General features: G+C 44.1%; 1 protein-coding gene across 4 annotated transcripts in view; it reads right to left on the bottom strand.

Annotated features, from left to right (window-relative positions):
• Nucleotides 1–12,266, bottom strand: part of USP13 (ubiquitin specific peptidase 13) — a 120,278-nt gene extending 108,012 nt beyond the window's left edge. For 2 of the 4 annotated variants that reach the window (XR_014245176.1, XM_082393955.1), the window contains exon 1: nucleotides 11,948–12,266. Coding sequence is in view for 3 of the 4 variants with exons in the window: in XM_082393955.1 (XP_082250081.1) it covers nucleotides 11,948–12,115 (168 nt within the window). In the remaining variant the exon portion in view is untranslated. The remainder of the gene's footprint in view (nucleotides 1–11,947) is intronic. The other 2 variants (XM_082393953.1, XM_082393954.1) reach the window with 2 other exon arrangements.
• Between the last annotated feature and the right edge of the window lie 10,055 nt (nucleotides 12,267–22,321).

Below are 22,321 nucleotides of genomic sequence, written 5' to 3' on the forward strand. Positions count from 1 at the left end.
GAAATTAAGGCACTTGCTGAAGTCCTGTTGCTATGAAGTAGTAAGAAGGGGGGCAGACCGGGACACAGGCCAGTCTGGCCCCCCAAGTGCTACCGGGTTCAACTGAGAAGCAGATGTCATTTAGGTGGCAGGAGCTAGGTGGGCGGCTGGCAGTAAGCACAGGCCATTGTAGGGGCCTGGGGAAAAGAGCAGTTTCTTCCTTTTTTTCAAGGCTATATCATTCCAAGAAAGCAGAAGGGACAGGCAAAGGAGAGCCACCCCACTCAGGTGAGTAGCCTGGGCCGGGTGCTCTGCCAGGCTTTCCTGCGAGGGAGGGGAGAAGCTGGAGCAGGCCCTGGCAGCTCCACTCCCCGAACTCAAAAGGACAGCTGGAGGGGACTTCCCTGGTGGTCCAGTGGTTAAGACTTCGCCTTCCAAGGCAGGGGGTGTGGGTTCGATCCCTGGTCTAGGAGCTAAGATCCCACATGCCTCGCGGCCAAAAAACCACAACATGAAACAGAAGCAATATTGTAACAAATTCAATAAAGACTTTAAAAAAGGTCCACATCAAAAAAAATCTTAAAAAAAAAGGACAGGACAGCTGAGTCCTTGGAGTTAGCCTTTCCAGGATGACAGCTCCCTGACAACAGCAGTGGCAAGACCCACCGGGCGGGGCTCCGAGACGCTAGGGAAGCAGCTGTAGGGTTTGATGGCCTCCACGGTGCATGCACCCTCATCAACTTCAGCCACTAAACTGGATCTATCAGTGGTCCCACTCTGCTGGGTGGGGGTCTGGAGCGAGAGCCCACACCAACTGAGGCTCCTTCCAAAGCCTCAGGCTGGAAATACTGCCCCGGGCTCCTGTCTGAGTTTCTCTGGAACTTGGACCGATCGGTGGGAGGGCAAGAGGCCTGGGCCAGTCACTGCTTCCTCAAAAACCCGGGGGGCAAAGATCCCAGGAACAAAGAGGTGGGGCCCTGAGGCCCGTCAAAAGGAAGGGTTACTCACAAATCCAGAGTCTCTAAACTAGGGGCTGCCAAACTCTGCAATCCGAACCCTGACCTCTGAGCTCCAAGCTAGTCAGTCCCCAGTTTTCCCTGTGCGCATGCGGTACTTGCCAACTCGCATCTGACCGCCTCACCTTCCTCATCTATGTCCTTGATACACTCCATCTCCCAGGGTACCGGCTGTGAAGTCACCTTTAACTCCTCCCATTCCTTCACCCACTGCATATTCTGTCACTAAGTTGAGCCATATCTTTCATTGAAATCTCTACCGAGTTTAGTCCCAACACCCCGCCATCTCTATCCCCACTGCCATCACCCTCAGGAAAGCGCCCCCCGCCGATATTACAAGAGACTCCTAGCTGAATTCCCGTTCAAGGTCTCCCTACCTCCCAACCTATCCCTCATTCCACTTCCAGAACAGCCACACCAAATAACCACGGCCTCACGCTGTTCCCTTGCTCTCAACTGGCCTGCTCATCCGGTCTAATCTTATCAAGACAGTCTCCTCCACAACCCACAGAAGTCCCAGCCTTGCTTTCCAGTCTCCCCAGTAATCCCCTCTTCCATAAGCCAGTGAAGGCTCTCATTTACATGCCGAGCTTGGTGCCACCCCCATACCTTTGTCTCCCCTCCTCCAAAATGCCACCTTTTCAGATCCCATCCAGTTGTCCAGGCCAGTAACTCTTCTAGACTTTACTGATTACTCCTGTGCCTGAAATCTCCATTCACACGTTACAAGTGCCACACTGTTTAAAACGTAAATATCCGGGCTTCCCTGGTGGCGCAGTGGTTGAGAATCTGCCTGCCAATGCAGGGGACACGGGTTCGAGCCCTGGTCTGGGAAGATCCCACATGCCGCGGAGCAACTGGGCCCGTGAGCCACAACTACTGAGCCTGCACATCTGGAGCCTGTGCTCCGCAACAAGAGAGGCCACGACAGTGAGAGGCCCGCGCACCGCGATGAAGAGTGGCCCCTGCTTGCCGCAACTAGAGAAGGCCCTCGCACAGAAACGAAGACCCAACACAGCCAAAAATAAATAGATAAATAGATAAATTTATAAAAAAATAAAAAACTTAAATACCCTATAAGTGCTTCAGGGCCTAACCTCCTGACATATCAGGGCTTACGTCCCATCTCTGTCACATACTGAGATGTCTGTACACGTCTTTGAACAAGCTACCTAACTTCCCTGACTCTCAGTTTCCTCTCTGTAAAACAGGGCAACAATAGTAATTATCACTTATAACCAGTTACAATTGTAATTAAATGAGGTCCTATATATAGAAGTACCTAGAACAGTATTTGACTCACTATAGACACTCAAAATTGGTGCTCACACTCCACTATGATAGATAGATCCAGATCATTCTCTCCTTTCCTGTGGTCCTCTGTTTCTCCCGTAATACTCACACCTCCCCAATAGCACCTAGCGCAGTCCTGGGGGCATAAGAGGTGCTAAATAAGTATTAGTACTTGCTAATTAACACAAAACAAAATGTTTTATTGTTAATCTTATTACAGGAAGCCCATACTATTCTGCAACATCTCTAGTCTGGAGTCACGTTCAGATTCATTAAATTCTTATTATTGCCTTGTCCTGCTGTTCCAGCTCTAAAAATAGGTGCTCTCGTTCACATCTGCCCTGCACATGGGGACAACGGGTGTCCTGGGCTGATCATGAGCGGCAGCACAGAGGCCTGGGCGACACCCACAGACACCAGCTCTCTTGTCACCTCCCCAAGGGGCACCATGTGTGATCACTTCTACCAAGATCCTGGGGCATCTAGAATCATAATACACAAAATACTCAGCAAGTACCCAAGACACATTTCCCTAGCTTTGCAAGGGTCCAGCTTATGACTTTCCAGACAATATGATAAAATAAAAATACGGCATTGGTTATTTTTAATAACATTTTTTATTCCAAAATGTATGCTCATGATTTTTTTAAAAACAGAAAAGATACAGCCTTACTAGCACAGGTTCCCAAACGGCACAGTTTTCAATCCTTAATTCTCTAAGACCTCAGCTATTCTGTGTCTTCAACAATTGGTATCCCAACCACGATAGAGATGGACAAAGTGCTTTGAAAGCACAGGAAAATAATTCTCTAACGCAGCTTGGGGGGTGTGGGGAAGACCCCAGGAGAACACCTGAGCTGGTTTTTAAGAATCGGTGGGGTTTTCAGGGGGTGAGGGGTTGGGAGAGGGCATTCCATTCCAAGCACAGGCCAACGCATGGAGGGATGAAAGCATGGGGCATCTGAAGAACACAAAGGTGCTAAGGGACAACAGTGGCAAGGAAAGTTGGATCAACGTGGTAAACTGACTTGTTTGCTCTGTTAGAAAAGTCTGAACAGTGCCACTGAAAATTCCTAGGCAGGGAAGACATGATAAGACCCATGTTCTAGAGAAACAACTGGGAGTGCAATGTGACAGATAAAAGGGAGGCAAGGTGGTCAGTTAAGAGGCTTCTCCAAGAGTCCATCCAGGCAAGAGGTGATGAGGGCCTGAGCCCTGGCAGCGGAAAAGAAGAGAGAAGGCCAAGCCAGAACCCGGCCACTAATGGAAAGAGACATAAAAGAGACAGGGATACACCTATGTCCACAGCAGCATTATTCAAATAGTCAAACAGTGGAAGCCACCCAAGTGTCCACTGATAGCTGAATGGATAAACAGAATGTGGCGTATACATACAATGGACTATTATTCAGCTTTAAAAGGGAAGGAAATTCTGACACATGCTACAACATGGATGAACCTTGAAAACAAGGTAAGTGAAATAAGCCAGTCACAAAAGGATAAATTCTGTATGATCTCACTTACATAAGGAACCTAGAGCAGTCAAATTCATAGAGACAGAAAGTAGGATGGTGGTTGCCAGGGGCTGGGAAGAAGGAGGAATGGGGAATTATCGTTTAATTGGGAAAGAGTTTCAGTCGTGCAAGATGAAGGGTTCCAGAGATGGATAGTGGTGACGGTTGCACACAACAATGGGAATGTACTTAATACCACTGACGTGTATACTTACAATGGTTAAGATGGTAAATTTTCTGTTGTATTTTACACAGCTGTTTAAAAAGAGAGAGAGGGAGAGGGAGGTAGAGTGGATGGCATTGTACATCTCCCAGCCTGGGGCACTAAATGAATGGCAGCACCTTGAACTGAGCTCCAGTCCACAGGAAGGATGTAGTGGAGAGAAAAGAGAACTCAGAGATGCACAGATGTCCAGGTTCAACGTGAGCTGAGAATACAAACTCTCCCAAAAAGGCTCCCTGACAGGACCGGCATCATCTCTTACATTCCCAGACTCTAAAAATGACACAACGTTAAAGGGTAATTAACTGCTGCCAAAAAGAGACAGCAAGTGACTTCTTGATTATTAGATTAGAAAAGCAGGACTCTAGGGTACATAGGGCTGATTACACATATATGTCAATTTCACTCCTTTCTGAAACCCAAATAAATGAACACTTAAGTGATTTTTTAAAAACATAAACCACAAATCTGGAAACTGTGCTGTAGATGGGTAAGCACTAAAAAGACTAAGATGAGCTGATAAAGCTGAATCCTAGCCCTGCAGGAGGAAAAGCCAAGATTCTATCTGATTTACACCCCAGAATTTCCAAAAGCCTCCAGAAAACTCCAGGTTACTCTGAAATTGGGGTGAAAAGGAGCTAAAATAAGGAGGAAAGATTGAAAATCTATGTAGGTACTACTCAGCGCCCCAAATCCCTCCTCCACACCAGCAAACTACTGATTTATTCTCTAAAGCAGGTAAAAACAAAGGATTCAGGTCTGTGGGACAATGGGCTCAGTTAAGAATAGGGGTACCATAATACATGGAGAATTAGACACGTATGTGTAATGTACATGTATCAGTACAGAACGGGTCAGAAAATACAAACTATTCTAGGTATTTCAGGCAGGAAGGGATTTACTACAGGAAATTAGAGGCTTACAGAATCATGGGAAGAGCTATGAGAGCCAAGGTCAGAGAAACTACCACTCAAGTTCAAGAAATCAGGATGCACAAGCATCAAAAGCAACTGAACAGATGATCCCAGCTCCCCCATGACTGATGTGCCTTTGAGTCCCAGAAGGACATTCAGAAGCTGACTGGAAAATCTCACATCTGCAATGTGAATTGTGCAATAGCAATAGTGGCTTCTCCTTCTCTTTCGCCTTCCAAATCTCTCTGGCAGAACCAAAATCAGAATCCTGCCATCAAAGGATTCTGGGAAATGCAGTGTCCATGTTCCCAGCTCCTGCACATGGGAGAAGGCTTAGCAAAACAGGGATAGGGTTGAGTACCAGGAGACAATATCCAGCTGGTATTCTATATCCATATGCTGAGACCACCCTCATCCTCTTTTGCTCAGCTCCCCTGAGTCCTGGCAGACAGGTCTTCAGTTTCCAGGCAAGAGATGACAGAAGTCTCCTAACCCGTGGTCAAAGGAAAAAAATCAGGATGCTAAAATGTAAGGTTCCCCAAAGAAACAGCCCAGCCAGATGATCCTACGGTAAAGCTGATATTCAAAAGAATAAAGAATTCTCATCTCTAAAAGAGCCAATAATTCGAGCCCAAGTAGTTGCAATTGTTTTCAAAAGGAGTCAAATTCTCTAAATTTTAATTTGCTTTAAGAAGAATGTATGTCTGGAATATGACATTATGGTTGAGCTTAGATTAACAACAAATTATTCAATCACCACAATGTGAAAATGTGAACCCACAAAAACCTCAAGGCAGGTGGGGTATGTCACTGGAGTAACCAGTTGTACTTGCCTAAACTCTAGAACTTTGGTTTTCAAAGTATGGCCTGGGAACCCTGTGATGCCCCAAGACCCTTCAAATGATCTGGGAGGTCAAAACTATTTTCATAATGAACTCATTTGCCTTTATCACTCACATGCTCTCATGAGCGTTTTTCAGAGTCTACATGACATCATCACTCTAATAAGCTAATGGAATGGAAGCTGTTTTAAGTTTTTCTGTCTTAATTTCTAATATGGTAAATATCAATAGATAGAAACCACATAAAAGCTCTTTGGGGTCCTCAAAAATATTTGAGTATAAAGGAGCCAAAAAGCTTGAGAATTGCTCCTGTAAAACAACTTTTTAGTTAGTTGCTTTTGGAAGGGAACTTTTGATATGTGAAACCAATTAGACTTAGTTTAAGTTTATATCTTCCAAGAGAAAAAAAAACAATCTGTAAGTTCCTAAATTTTGCTTTACTATCTTATATCTGTTTATCCATTAGGAGGAGGATTTTTCCACATAGATCCTAAATTAAATTATTTTTTTCCCCTGGGAAACAACTAAACACCATGATAGCAAGTCTCATTGCCCAGAAGGCAGCATACACAGCACAATAGTAAAGAACAGTCCCTACAGGGACTCAAACAGATACTTGTACACCACTGATCACAGCAGCTTTATTCATGATAGCCAAAAGGCAGAAACAGCCCAAATGTCCATCGACAGATGAATGGATAAAGAAAATGTGGTCTATACAAAATATAGACTATAATTTAGCCTAAAAAAGGAAGGAAATTCTGATACATACTGCAACATGGATGAAGCTCTTGAAGATATACTAAGTGAAATAAACCAGACACAAAAGGACAAATACTCTGTGATCCCACTTATATGAGGTACCTAGAATAGGCAAATTCATAGATACAGAAAACAGAACAGTGGTTACCATGGGCTGGAAGTAGGGAGGAAGGGAAGTTATTGCTTCATGGGTATAGAATTTCAGTTTAGGATGATAGAAAAGTTCTGGAGATGGATGGTGGTGATGGTTACACACGATGCGAATGTATTCATGGCACTGAACTGTACAATTAACATGGTTAAATTGGTATAAATACAGAAGAAAAAAGCAGAGATTTTAGAGCCAGATAACCTGGATTCAAATCTCAGCTCTACCACTTATAGTTTGTGTGACTTTTGTGCTTCAGTTTCCTCATCTGCAAAATGATAATAACATACAGCATAAGGTTGTTGTGAGGATTCCATGAGTTAATATATGAATAAATATATGCTTAGAATGCTGGCTGGCAACTAGCAAGTGCCCCATCACTGGCTCTCAAACTTTAGCACGGGTCAGGATCACCTAGAAAGCTTATTCAAATACAGATAGCTAGACCCCATCCCAGAGTATCTGTCTCAGTGGGTCTGGGATGGGACCCAAGAATTTGCATTTCTAACAGGTTCTCAGGACATGCTGGCGCTGCTGGTCCAGGAAGCGCACTTTGACAACCACTGTTCTGTACAAATATTAGTTGTCATTATTATTATTAGCAATGTCTGAGGTAGTACCAGGCAGATCCCTAAGTACTTGTAGAAGGAAGGACAGAAAGACAGAAGTACACTCCTGTGTCGTTCCTCTATTCACAGAATACTTCACTTCTGGTCACCGAATGTGGAAGGTGGGGTGGACCCCTCAGGAAGCAATTCTCCATCTCTCCGTAGACACTGAGTGCCCCACAATTTAGCTCAGTTCTGACACTACCTAGAGATACCATCACATTCCACAGGTTAAGGGCTCAGTCCCACAAGGCTGCCTCCCCCTGCCCCCCTATTTTAGACACCAGTTGCAAGTCCAGGTTATCACCTGTGCTTCTGAAGGACTGACTATAAATAGTAGGTTCCCATGACCCCCTCATCAGGTTCAATTAATTTGCTAGAGTGGCCCACAGAACTCAGAAAAACAACTTACTTACTAGATTATCAGTTTATTACAAAGGATGTTAAAGGATACCAGTGAACAATTAGAAGAGATACGCAGGGCAGGGTATGGGGAATGGGGCGTGGAGTTCCTGTGCCCTCCCAGCACCCTCCAAACCCTATAGTTCAGGGATTTTTGTTGTTGCTGTCTTCATTAGATAGGCAAGAATGACTAAATCATTGGCCACTGTTGATTTTGTCAATCTCCAGTTCCTCTCCCCTCCCAGGAGGTGAGGAGGGGCTGAAAGTTCCTACCTTCTAATCACTTGGTTGGTTCCCCTGACAACCAGCCCATCCTAAGGAGCTTTCCAAAAGCCCCTAGCACAAACTCAGGTGTGGTTGAAAGGGGATTGTTTAAGGATAACGAAAGACACCTTCATGGCTCTTATCACTTAGGAAATTCCAAGAGTTTTAGGAGCTCTGTGCCAGGAAGAGGGTCAAAGACCAAATATATATTCCTTATTGTAAATCACAATATCACAATATCAATATTGTAAATCACAATTTCATATTTTCCTACAAGGTGATGATCTCAAAGCCTTTCCCGCTGGATTTTGTTTCCCAAAATAAACAGACTGTACCAAAGCCTTTGTCTCGGTTTTCAGTTGACCCCAGCTGAGACAGGGCATAAGATAAGCTCCCCACTCTCAGACAGGTGGGGAGGGGCATAATTAGCACCAGAGTGGCCCAGCTCCTCTCCTACCTAATGCTTCATACCAAGTAGATGTTTTAGAACTACAAGTTAAATGGGTAAAAGAAAATAAAATGATGGCAAACTATAGAAGACAGACTATAACTGCTGTGTTATAAGACACAGACCCTAAGTAATGTAGGCTTCAGAGGAAAGGATGAAGTTTGAAGCAGAAGGCAAATAGAGGAAGGTGGTCCTAGAAAAGGAAATGAGCCTTAACACACTGAAAACCCAGAGACTGGACTCCCCAGAGCTGACAACCTAGAAAGTGAGAAGAGGTGGGACAAGGTACATTCAGATGAAGGAAGGGCTCAATAACTAAGGAGATGAGAGTAGATTTTACATGGTGGTTCATGAAGGCTTGTGAGCAGAAGTATGAACCAATTTCCCCACTCAACCACACCAAACTTTCTACATAACCCCTGACAATCACCTGGGCTTACAACATGTGATTAACTCTCTTTTATCTCTTTCTTTTCTTCCTATGGTGATTACTAATTGGCCAGGCACACTTTACATATTAATTTATTTAATCCACAAAACAGCCCCATGAGGTAGGTTCTATGATTGTCCCCATTTTACAGATGGAGAAACTGGGGCACAGAGAAGTTACACAGCTGGGTGACAGAGCTGGGATTCAAACCCTGCCAGTCTGGCTCTCTCTTTCACATCTGTCCCCCACAACAAAGTCACCACTTTCTACATGATAACCCCACATGATTCCTTTCCCAATGTTTCCCATATGTTGTATTCTTACCATTTTCAGAACCCATAACCACAAGTAATTTGTACATCTCCTACACATTCATTGAGTTCCTGGCATATATACCAGATGCTGCACCAGCTGCTGGGAATACAAAGATACAAAGTCCCCATTCTCCAGGAAGGTCCCATCACAGATCTTGCAAGATGAACCAAGTTATGGAGAGGTGAACCTACAGGTCGAGGTGAGAAGGTGGGCCTGGGATGAAACCAAATTGGTAGGTGAAAAAACAATTCTCACCCATCCCAGAAGAACTATTACTTGAGCTGGAATGTTGTTCTCCTATTTATTTCTATGCATCTTTATCTAAGACCATTTTCAAAAGTATCCAATGCAAGGATGACTATTTTTTCCACTCAAATGGTTTTGGTCCTTTGTCTACCACAGTCCTATAGCACTGGTGGATTAAAGTCTGCTGTGTTTGGCACCAATGGATTTTGCTCTGTATGGTTCTTACAGCCATGCATGTATGAGTTGGCACATAGTAGGTGCTCAAGAACCCTTATGGGGTTCATGATGAATTGTTAAGGACCACAGGGAAAGATCTGGAATTATCATGCACTGTGCTTTAATATAACTTGTTATAAAACCTTCTTTCTCTTCCTCCCTTGAAACATAAGGAAATATACTGATTCACTGGCATTGTAAATAAGCCTAGTCTTCCCCAAAGAAGTAGTGTGACATGAATGAAATCATCAGTTTACACTGGACAAGATGCTTCTAGAATAGTGTTTGGCACACAGTAAGCTCCCAATAACTATTTGTGGAAGTGAATTAAAATAATCAGCTTTTTTTTTCACACCTGCCTTACACTATAATGTGGCAAAGACTTCCAATAACAAAGTTTGTGGGCTTCCCTGGTGGCGCAGTGGTTGAGGGTCTGCCTGCCAATGCAGGGGACACGGGTTCGAGCCCTGGTCTGGGAAGATCCCACATGCCGCGGAGCAACTGGGCCCGTGGGCCACAACTACTGAGCCTGCGCGTCTGGAACTTGTGCTCAGCAATTCTCCAACAGGAGAGGCCGTGATAGTGAGAGGCCCGCGCACCGCGATGAGGAGTGGCCCCCGCTTGCCGCAACTGGAGAAAGCCCTCGCACAGAAACGAAGACCCAACACAGCCAAAAATAAATAAATAAATAAATAAATTTATTTTAAAAAAACAAAGTTTGTAAGAAGAATTTGAAGAGTAACCCAGATCAAACATAGAAAAAGCAGTTTTACCCACTTCACACGTGTTATCCTAAAAGAATTAGGCTACTTTCTTCCTGGAGCTCACAATCTGCAGATGGCTTAAATTAATTAGGGTCATCCCTCTCCACCTTTAAAAGCTATTAGTGGAAACCTGCCCAACACTAGACACAAAATCTGAAAATGGCATTTTCACATACTTTGTGGATAACAGGATTTAATGACACTGCTGACCGTCACATTAAATAGTGTGATCACAATATGCCAAGTATTAAATATAACCATTTCATTCCACTCTACACAGACCTTTTTGAAAGAAAAAAATAAGTAATGAACAAATGAGATTTTTATCCCCCAAATGATCTGGAATTAACAAAAAAGAAAAATTAAATATCACAGAGGATACTAATTCTGGGACTCCAGTGTGTACAAAACAAAAAGGCTTTGAAATCAGCTGAAATCAACTCACAACATAATAAAGGATACTTTGGAACATTTGCCGCTCATTTGGGTTTTTTGTTTTTTTTTTCGCCAACAATACATAATAAGAATAAAATGTGTTAGACTATTGTTGTGAAACCTGCCTCAGTCCCTCCATCCATGCACCTCCCTTTTGCATTGAGATCTGCCCAGTGACACATGAGCTCTAAAGTGGGTGGATAAAAATAACCTGATCCTCAAAAAGACATGATAAACGCCAGACAGCTGAGTCACTTTGAAGCCCATTTTGACTCTCGAAAGGGACATTCACCCTCCTTTTCCTTCTCACACTTACACATACAACCTGGTGAAAAACACCACCAACAGCCCTGGGTGGAAGGCAGGGATGCGTCTTCACTTCCCCCTCCAGTCTCTGAGGTCACGACTCGCGACTGAACTTTTAATAATTTATACTATTGCATTTCAAAGTGACTCATTTAGAGGAGGAAGCGGAAAGGCTTAAGGAAACCGTAGTAATCCAGCAGACCCCCTATTTCTGCTGCCCGAGTGGAAGCACCCGAAGGTTTCTTCTGACATTCTGACGTAAAGAAAAGGAGTGGGGAGAAATTTAAAGTGGAGGGAGAAAAGCTAAGAGAGAAAATCATAATTGTCCAGGAGTGGGAATCCCTGGGCAAAGCAAACGGTCCCGGAAAGAGAAGGGGGGGAATCAATCTCGTCCACCTACCCGCCCTCGGCTGTCGCCCCAAAGAGGACGCAAACCATCTGCAACGTACAGTTAAGATCAGGGAACTCTTCGACTCGATCTATCTTTCAAACGGTGGCGGGGTTTGGGGCAAGCTTCTAGGTACTGGGGCCCTGGCAGCCTAAGAAGGCTGGCGGAGCAAGCCACCGCGGCCGCCCAGCCTTTGGCCTCAGCAGCCTTGGGGCATGCAGCGCCGGGCACCCAGTAGGCACTCACTAAGTGTTTGCTGAACTGCCGTGCCCCGGAGCCAACTCTGGCTCCCGGCGAGGAGGTCCCCGGCTGCCACTGCGCATCTTCTCCCCCCGCTTCACGTGCCGCCGAGTTCGGCGGCTCGCGGCCGCCCCAGGCCGCCCGCCCCGCGACCCTCCCCCGAGGCGCCGCCGGCGCCGCCGAGCCTCACTTACGGGGGAGTCGTAGGAGAAGGCGCACTCGTTCTTGTAGACCCTGTCCCCGGACCGGGGCACGCGGATCGTGGGCATGTGGGGCACCAGCAGCTCGCCGATGTCTCCTGCAGCCATCTTCCGGTTGCCGCTGCCGCCCGGCATGCCGAACAGGGCGCCCCGGCGCTGCATGGCCGCGGCGCGCACCCAAGCGGAGCGGAGCGCTGGGTCCGCCCGCGGCGGCGGCGGCAGCGGCGGGCTGCGCGGGCGACGGGAGCCGAGCCGGGAAGGGTGGGGAGAGCGGGCCGCGGGGCTGGAGCGGGCACGGGGGGCCTGGGCGTACTGGCGGGCTGGTGGAAGGGACGCTGCTATTTTTAATCCAATGGCGAATCGCCGGCCCAGTTGCAGCGTCAGGCGGGGCGCTGGGGAGGGCCAGCAGCAGCGCGCGGGGAGGGGGAGCTAGAGAGGGGCCTTGCGCCCTGGCCCGGCTCGGCGCCGGGGGCGGAGGGCGAGACCCCGGGCCGCAGGCTCGGAAGTCGAGAGCGTGCTGCCGTGGGGCACCACCTCGGTGTTTTCTACCGTAAATCGTTAGGCTGCGAAGGGGCAACTCCGAGGCAACCAACACAAAGAGCAGGATTTGAGCTTTTAAAAACCGCTTGCTTTTAAAACATCTGAGGATAACAGCGGGGACTGCCCCTGATTGGGTAGGGGTGGAACTTGAGGTGCAAATCTAGAACCTAACGTCGGGCCCAAATCTAAATTTGTTCTTTGCACTTCAGTGTTAATCTCACTAAGCCTCGTTCCTCACTTTTTTAACATCTAAATCTCGTTAAAAGAGAATAGAGTAGGATCCAGGAAGGATAGATGTGTATTTTTCCAATAATACAGATTTTTCTTATGTATGGGGCAGGGGTGTCAAGATTATTTGAGGGGGATATATTTTTCTCTACCTTTGGAAAGTCTTCTGCGAGATTCGAGGTCTCCGCGTTCAGCATTCAACTGACTGATTTGGGATCTTACGTGCACACATGCATCTTTCCTGCCTTTGCACGTCCAGTTCCTCAAAATAAATAATAAACAGGGTTAGGTTGGGGAGAAGGGGGGGTGAATAATCTGCAAACAGAGCATGTCTCACAGCATACTCTCATTTTCTCCAAAAAAACTCTTAAAATACGGGTTCAATTCCATTGAGCTTCCCTAACTACACCCAACTTAAAGGGCAGGCTACCAGTGATCCCTACCAGTTAATGAAATGGAAAAATAGTGACTCAAAATGCTGATTTCTGTGCAAATCAAAACTATAATGAGATACCACCTCACACTGCTTAGAATGGCCATTATTAAAAAGTCTACAAATAACAAATGCTGGGGAAGGTGTGGAGGAAAGAGAACCCTCCTACACTGTTGGTGGGAATGTAAGTTGGTGCAGCCACTATGGAGAACAGTATGGAGGTTCCTCAGAAAACTAAAAATAGAATTACCATGTGATCCAGTGATCCCACTCCTGGGCATATATATCCAGACAAAACTATAGTTCAAAAAGATATTTGTTTTTCTCTTTCTGACTTACTTCACTCTGTAAGACAGACTCTAGGTCCATCCACCTCACTACAAATAACTCAATTTCGTTTCTTTTTATGGCTGAGTAATATTCTATTGTATATATGTGCCACATCTTCTTTATCCATTCACCTGTCGATGGACACTTGGGTTGCATCCATGTCCTGGCTATTGTAAATAGAGCTGCAATGAACATTGTGGTACATGACTCTTTGAATTATGGTTTTCTCAGGGTATATGGAAATCTAAAAAAAAATATGGAATCTAAAAAAAAAAAAAAATGGTTCTGAAGAACCTAGGGGCAGGAGAGGGATAAAGACGCAGACATAGAGAATGGACTTGAGGACACGGGGAGTGGGAAGGGTAAGCTGGGACGAAGTGAGAGAGTGGCATGGACATATATACACTACCAAATGTAGAGTCTGTCATACAGAGTGAAGTAAGTCAGAAAGAGAAAAACAAATATAGTATGCTAACACATATATGGAATCTAAGGGAAAAAAAAAAAGGTCATGAAGAACCTAGTGGCAAGATGGGAATAAAGACACAGACCTACTAGGGAATGAACTTGAGGATATGGGGAGGGGGAAGGGTAAGATGTGACAAAGTGAGAGAGTGGCATGGACATATATACACTACCAAACATAAAATAAATAGCTAGTGGGGAGCAACTGCATAGAACAGGGAGATCAGCTCTGTGCTTTGTGACCACCTAGAGGGGTGGGATAGGGAGGGTGGGAGGGAGGGAGATGCAAGAGGGAAGAGATATGGGAACATATGTATATGTATAACTGATTCACTTTGTTATAAAGCAGAAACTAACACACCATTGTAAAGCAATTATACTCCAATAAAGATGTTAAAAAAAAAAAAAGAAAAGGGACTTCCCTGGTGGTCCAGTGGTTAAGAATCCACCTTCCAATGCAGGGGATGCCGGTTCGATCCCTCGTCGGGGAACTAAGATCCCACATGCCAAAGGGCAACTAAGCTCTCACACCGCAACTACTGAGCACGTGAGCCACAACTAGAGAGCTTCGTGACGCAACTACAGAGCCCAAGCACCACAACCATGAGCCCACGTGCCGCAACAAAGCTCCTGTGCAACTAAGACCCACTGCAGCCAAAAATAAATAAATAAATATTTTGTTTAAAAATCTCAATAAAAAAAGAATGTGTATATGTGTATAACTGAGTCACTTTGCTGTACAGCAGAGATTGTAAACTGTAATCAACTATACTTCAATTAAAAACAACAACAACACACTGATTTCTGCAAGCCTCTCCCAGATCAAATAGTACTAAAATTCCTTTTTTTTTCTTCCATTATTTCTCTGTCACTCTCTGATTTTGTAGATGCGCTGGCTCTGCTAGGGAGAAAGGATGGTACCTGGAATTTGATGTGAGGAGGACGAATGAGCCCTTTCTTGCCCTGCTCTTCTAAATTTCCACACCTCAAGCAAGGCTCAAACACCACACATCTATGTAACTCACAACTTTCTAATGCGATCTGTTGGAAATGGAGAAGAAGAGACACAAAGCAAAAAATTAAACACCAATGCTACCCTCATCCTTGGGCAGATACTCGCAAGGAGTTTTTGCTTTTTATTATCCTCACCAGCTTCTCACCTTCTAGTAGTATCTATGCCTGTTTCAGGTTCATGGATGAAACTTGCTTGTCTAATTACAGAGAAAAACTTGATTCAGAAGCATTCAAAATTTAAGATTTTAAATATTTTTAAATTAAATGCAAATAAAATTGAGACACTATTTTTCACCCTTCCGACTAATAAAGATATATTGAGTTGGCCCAGGTTTGGGAAATAGGCCCTCATATACGTTGCTGATGGGAATAAAGACGTTAAACTTCTTTGAAAGGAAATTTAACAATACCAACCATAATTTTATATGCATATAATGTTTTCCCCAGCAATTCTTTATCTAGACGTTTATGCTACAGATAAATTCACACTGTTTAAGGATATTTATTGGAGCATTGTTTATAGTAACAAAAAACTGGGAACAGCCTAAAAATCCATCTGTAGGGAGTGGTTAAAATATGGTACCGTCGAAAGAATGAAGCACCCTGTACATGCTGATGTGGAACAATCTCCAAATCATATTACCAGCTTAAAAGAGCTGAGTGCAAATCAATGTGTAAAAGCAAAGCGTACATTCAAGGCCAAGGATGTGCAATAGGCGCTCCGGCACGTCCTGTATACCATGGGCCTTCCTTCCAGGTGGTTGTACCTGTGCTAAATATTTTTAATGTTGCCCCTAGATAGCTATAGATTTAGACATTGATATCAATATCATGTAAATTTATGCAACATCATAGATAGATAGGTGCTTGTTTGGCCTTAGGAAGCCTCTGGAAGAACACACAAGAAATTAATGACAATTGGGCTCTGTGGAGAGAAACACAGTGCCTAAGGTTAGAGAGGAACTTACTACCACTATTTACTTTTCTGTACCATTAACATCTTTATTATGTGCAAGTATTGTTTTAAAAAGTAATTATAACTCAGTTGTAAAAACAATAACCAGTAATATTAATAGAAGTTGAAGACAATTACTGCACCACCATAAAAATACATCCCAACTTTTTTCATGCAATGGCACGCATTGAAAATGATAATATTTGTACAGCCCACTGAAGTAATTGGTCAAGGATGGCTTCATGCAGCCTGGGGCTACTAGTCTGGGGCCCCAGTCACTGCAAGCCCCACCCATGGCCTCCCAAGGATCAAAGAGATCTCATCACACCTGAATGCCATCTCTGCATACCAGAATGTCAATGGCACACCAGATGGAAAGTTCTAATCAAAACAGGGGGAAAAAAAGAAAAACGGGGAAAATGACACCATCTAAACATGGAGGAATGATTAAATTGGGTACATCTATTCAAAAATGTTTATATAAATCTTAAAAATGATTATTATAAAAATGATTGTTTTAATACATTTGTAGTATGTTAGCGTAACATATTTACAATACTTATACATTATTATTGCAACTGGGTAAAAATAAACATGCATTTTTGACAAGACTGGAAAGACAAAATTTAAATAGTTATGTTTAGGATTTGTTATAGGATTTTGTTTTTATTTTCAAAATGTCTTCCATGATGTTACGTTTTTAAAATAATGTAAAAATTTATCAACACACAAAGGCTAATAAGAGAAACTTCACTGAATTAAGATAATGTCTTAATCATACCATTTTAGGGAAAAATTCTAGTTCAATTACTGGAATTTTAAAACTTAATTTTGCAAATTCTATATATGACTATTTTACTATTGGGCCAGTTTCCACATGTGGATCTTGATCAAAGAGAGGGAATAAGGTGATGATGAGTAAACAATTTTAACTTCCAACATAAATTTAAAGTCTTACTGGAGAATTCCCTGGTGGTCCAGTGGTTAGGACTCCACGCTTTCATTGCTGAGGGCGCGGGTTCAATCCCTGGTCCGGGAAGTAAGATCCTGAAAGCCACGTGGCACAGCCAAAAATAAATAAAGTCTTACCGAAGAGATTTCAGAGGACCTAAGACGAAGAACTGACTTTTGTCACATCAAGGTGGTTAGGCCACCATGTCACTCTACAGCTCTAGAGCCTCCTCCCATGATGCTCAGGGTGGAGCCCAGACTCCCATGGCCTGCCATTCAGGGACCTCTCCCATCTAGCACCCCTTCTTTTCAGACTTTACTCCCACTCCTACACTTCAGGTGAGCTCTATTTACTGTACCCCAAGGATAAATGTACTTGTCTTCTAGCCTTGGCTGAAAGCTCTCCCCTCTCATTCCTATCTTCTCTGTTCTTTCAAGACTTTTTCTGTGAAGCCTTTTCCAACAGCTCCAATGCTGAGGAATCAGTCTTTAAAAACTGACAGCCCCATTGCCTGTCCCCATCATTAGATACTGCCTTATAACACCTTTTGTACTGTTATTTAATTAGTCTCGTTTCCATATCTTGTCCCCTAGAAAGCAAATCCTTTGAAAGAAGTTATATTGCTAAGTATCCTTGCACATCGTGGCAGCTCAGTGTTTACGGAATATTGCCTGCCCAGAATGGAGTGCTCTGCTTATTTTAGGCACTCAATAAGTACCTACCAAATGAATGACTCACATCTGTGACATTGTAATAGATATGTTTTGTAGTCAGCTCTGTGCCTTTTAGGTAAAATTCATTGCTGCATAAATGTTCCCAGAGGTTATATTAAAACATGACATGAATATTAGTTACTGTGACCAATGCCAAAAAAGGGGAATTTGGGAAATCTACAGAGAAAAAAGATATCTTAATTATTTCAATTAACGGAATAGCTCTTGACCTCAGATGTCCTCTAATTATTTGCAGTGATCTGGTAAAGCCATATATGGTGACAGCTTGTTATGGAGACATATCCATAACATTTTCTATCCTGGCAGAGAGCCTCTGCAAGAAACACTGGTTATTAAATATAAAACAATAGGTCACTGGTTAAGAAACTTAAGGCATTTTCTGTTTGAAGCAATTCTATGTACCAATCAAAAGTCATGTGGTATAAGAATATTCATTGACATGTAAAAATGATCACTGTAAGGCAGACACCAAGAACAGATTATAAATGAGCACATACACGATCATTGTGTCTAAATACATGCACACATATACACATAGTCATAGCATAGAAAAAAGATTGGAATAACCTACATTTTAGTGGCATTTATCTCTGGCTGAAAAAAGATATTTTTGTTAATTTTTTCTTTGTCCTCTTCCATGTTATCTAAATGCTTTGCATTAAGTCTCTGTTTCTTTTTGTAAATAAGGGAAATGCTAACTTTTTACATTATCATTTGATTATGTCAATTTTCTCTTCCACCTGTCCTCTTTCTTACTTGCTTGTCCCCTCTACCCTCCATATAAAACTCAGCAAGCTTCTGTTAAGTTTATAGACAATCTGCCTAACTAGAAGGGTGGTTCAGATTGGAATGAGCAAACTCCTTGAAGAGCTCTTTTCTTATTAATTTTTTTTTTAATTTATTTGTTTTTAGCTGCGTTGGGTCTTCGTTGCTGCGCGGGGGCTTTCTCTCTAGTTGCGACGAGCAGGGGCTACTTTTCGTTGTGGCTCGAGGGTTTCTCACTGCGGTGGCTTCTCTTGTTGCGGAGCACGGGCTCTAGGCGCTTGGCCTTCAGTAGTTGTGACTCACGGGCTCTAGAGCGCAGGCTCAGTAGTTGTGGTGCACGGGCTTAGTTGCTCCACGTCATGGGGGATCTTCCCAGACCAGGGCTCGAACCCACGTCCCCTGCATTGGCAGGCAGATTCTTAACCACTGCACCACCAGTGAAGTCCCAAGAGCTCTTAACATCAAGGTGAGGTAAGCTGTTATTCTGCTTAAGAGGATACCTGAGATCCCTGTTCACCTTTTTGGGTTTCATGATCTGTAATACCACAGTCCTTCCAGGAGCCTGACTCATAAGTTACTCACCGAGGTAGGCAGGCAAGTTGCCTTTCTGGCCAATCTGACACCATCCCTACTCATGCCCACCACCATTTCCATGCACACACAGGCAGACGTGCCCTCCACTCAGGTGTAAACAAGCCTGGTGTGAACACAGTAAAAAAAACATATTAACCATAGAGCCACAGGCTGCTCTTCTGGTTTCCTCGTAAATGGACAAAGCGAGTTACCTAAACATGATGCAGACTGGCTCCAAAATCCAAAGAAATTTACCAAATATAGTCCCTATAGTGGTAGGGAGCTTGAGATAAAGAACTTTTCTATATTATTTCTGTATTTCTAAATTTCTATATTATTAATATTAAAATCCCCTCAGGGATTTCACTGGGATGGCAAACCCCTGTTTTCAGAATCTCTCTCTCACCTTCTGTCACAGGGCACCTGCCACTTCCTGCTCTCCAGTTGCTGTCTGCACATTTGCTGTCATCACATTTGCTGTCATTTGCTGCACAGTTGCTGTCATCACTGTAGGACTAGCATTATGTCCTATAGATGCTGATGGTCAAGATCAGGAGTTGGCAAACTGCAGCACAAATCCAGCCTGCAGTTTGCTTTTGTAAATAGAGTGTTGCTGGAACCCAGCCACACTCATCCACCTACATATTGTCTGTGGCTGTTTTGGCGCTCCAACGGCCAAGTGGAGTAGATACAACCAAAACCACGTGGACTAACGTCCAAGGTATTTACTGTCTGGCCCTTTACAGAAAACATTTGCCAACCTCTGGTCAAGATCCCTACAGGCCATGCGTTATGATCCAGAATCAGAAATGACATGACCCTAAGCAAGAGAATTAAGTTGTGCTACTTATCCTTCAGGTGATGGCAAACCTGTTCATCTGAATGGAGAAAAAGCCTGCCACCAGATCGGTAGCTGCAAACTGAATGCCACGAGATGCATTAATTTGCTTCCTAAGGAGATCATCTCTGGAACCTCAATGAAATTGAAATCACCACCTTGTTAACTTGACCACAGTCCACTATCATTCTCCATTCTAACGGGAGAAATGGTAGGAAATGATGGGGAAAAGAATGGGAGTATGACAGAAACTACCAAGTCTATGTCTTCCTGATCTTTGATACTGGCATGAATTCCTGCAGCTCCACTCAAAGTGCAGCTTTGATTCACATTTACAATTTTGTTAAGGAAGGGGAACATCAGTGGAAGCCTCTTGGTCCTTCCTCCTATGGTAATTCTTTTTTTTTTTAATTTATTTATTTATTTTATTTATTTATTTTTGGCTGCATTGGGTCTTTGTTGCTGCGCACGGGCTTTCTCTAGTTGTGGCGAGCGGGGGCTACTCTTCATTGCCGTGCGCAGGCTTCTCATTGTGGTGGCTTCTCTTGTTGCGGAGCACAGGCTCTAGTCTCGCGGGCTTCAGTAGTTTTGGCTCGCGGGCTCTAGAGCACAGGCTCAGTAGTTGTGGCGCACGGGCTTAGTTGCTCCGCGGCATGTGGGATCTTCCCAGACCAGGGCTCGAACCCGTGTCCCCTGCATTGGCAGGCGGATTCTTAACCACTGCACCACCAGGGAAGCCCCTCCTATGGTAATTCTTACTCCACGGTTCAGGGAGCCAATGTGGAGCTTCTACAGTTTGCTAAGGTCATGTATTCCAATAATACTTTCAGGAACTGGAGTACCAGCCACAGGATGAGCTCGGGGTCCCACTCGGCCTACCGTGAGGTGAAGTAGGTCAGAACTCCATATATCATCTGCTCCCCATAAGCCTCCACTCCAGAAGATGGGAACGGCATTCCAGCAAGTTATAGTTTCAATCATACCCAACTTCCAATAGTCTTTGAAAAGTTTGGATATTTCCCATTCTCCAGGGCACTGTTACTAGGGAAGCAGCTTCAGGGAAGGCCAGGAGGAAGGTTCAGAATGTCCATATTTGATAATATTATAGAATCTTTACTAAGGAACCCAGCCTCCACTCCAATCAAGGAGCTCTGGGAGTGCCAACTAACTCCTCCTGACTATCTAGCAAGGTGTCTTGATTGAGGTCTCTAAACATGCAGTTGGGGAGGGTGGGATATGATATCTTAGTGGAAGATCCACTGCTTACGCTCCTGGGAACCCCATGGTAAAATGTAGCCAGAGTTGTCTGTGGATTAGCCATTCCCTAAGATCTGTTAATCACGTTTGAACCGCTGCTTCATATCAAAACCATGCTGGCTTTACTCCTGGTAGTGAATTACTACCACCTGGGGAATCCACCCCAGACTCCTCCAGCCCCACAGGGATCAGAAAGCCCACTTCATGGGCAACTCCTGTGAGCAGCATTCAGAGCCCGTTGGAAAATTAGTAAATTACTAATTGCAGGGGACACGGGTTCGAGCCATGGTCTGGGAAGATCCCACATGCCGCGGAGCAACTAAGCTCGTGCACCACAACTCCTGAGCCTGCGCCCTAGAGTCCGTGAGCCACAACTGCTGAGTCTGTGTGCCACAACTACTGAAGCCCATGTGCCTAGAGCCCATGCTCCACAACAAGAGAAGCCACCGCAATGAGAAGCCCGCGCGCCACAACAAAGAGTAGCCCCCACTCACTGCAACTAGAGAAAGCCCACGCACAGCAACGAAGACCCAACACAGCCAAAAATAGATAAAATAAAATAAATAAATTTATAAAATAAAAAAAAATAGATTCTGGGCCCTGTTGGAGACATTTGATAGATCTAATTCAGCATTTCTATCTCTTGAGTCCCTTCCTCTATGCTATGCCAAGGAATTTCCAGCCCTTTGTCACCATTTAGCATGAGCCAGCATTTGGTGCAGGTTTGGGCTGGGCAACCAAAGTTTGCATTAGGACCGTGCCCACGCTAATACATTCTATACAGAATGTCTGCTGAGTAAATCCATATCGATCGATTTGGCCTGATTCAAATTCATGTTTTGCCCTCCTTGGTCAAACATCCTCAAAAGCCATTCCCACAGATATTTGCCCCATTTTTGTAGAATTTGTTGATTCCTGTGACATCCTGGAATATAACTACTGAACTCTTCCACTCTGATTCTGCAATTTACCCTTGGAGACCATGTTGAGTTATCAGGGAAGATGGTTATCAGTAGAAAATACTAAAGCATTGGACATTGAGAAAAACGCTAACTTGCTCCTGAAAGGGAGTATGGCTTTCTTAGAAGAAAGGGGAAAAGAAAGAAGGAAAGAGTGTGGGGAAAAGTTCAGAAGTGTTTCAGAATTTAGGACTCCCAGTCCCCTACATACCCCTAGATTTCTCTATTTCAATTATGGGAATCCTTACTCTTTCCTCACTTGTGCCAGTACTTGGACATTAAAGTAAGGAAGACAGCATTTTCAGCAGTAGAATTTGACTTTCAG

This window comes from Balaenoptera borealis (genome assembly GCF_965194805.1).
Source record: "Balaenoptera borealis genome assembly, chromosome: 5".
Lineage (NCBI taxonomy): Eukaryota > Metazoa > Chordata > Mammalia > Artiodactyla > Balaenopteridae > Balaenoptera > Balaenoptera borealis.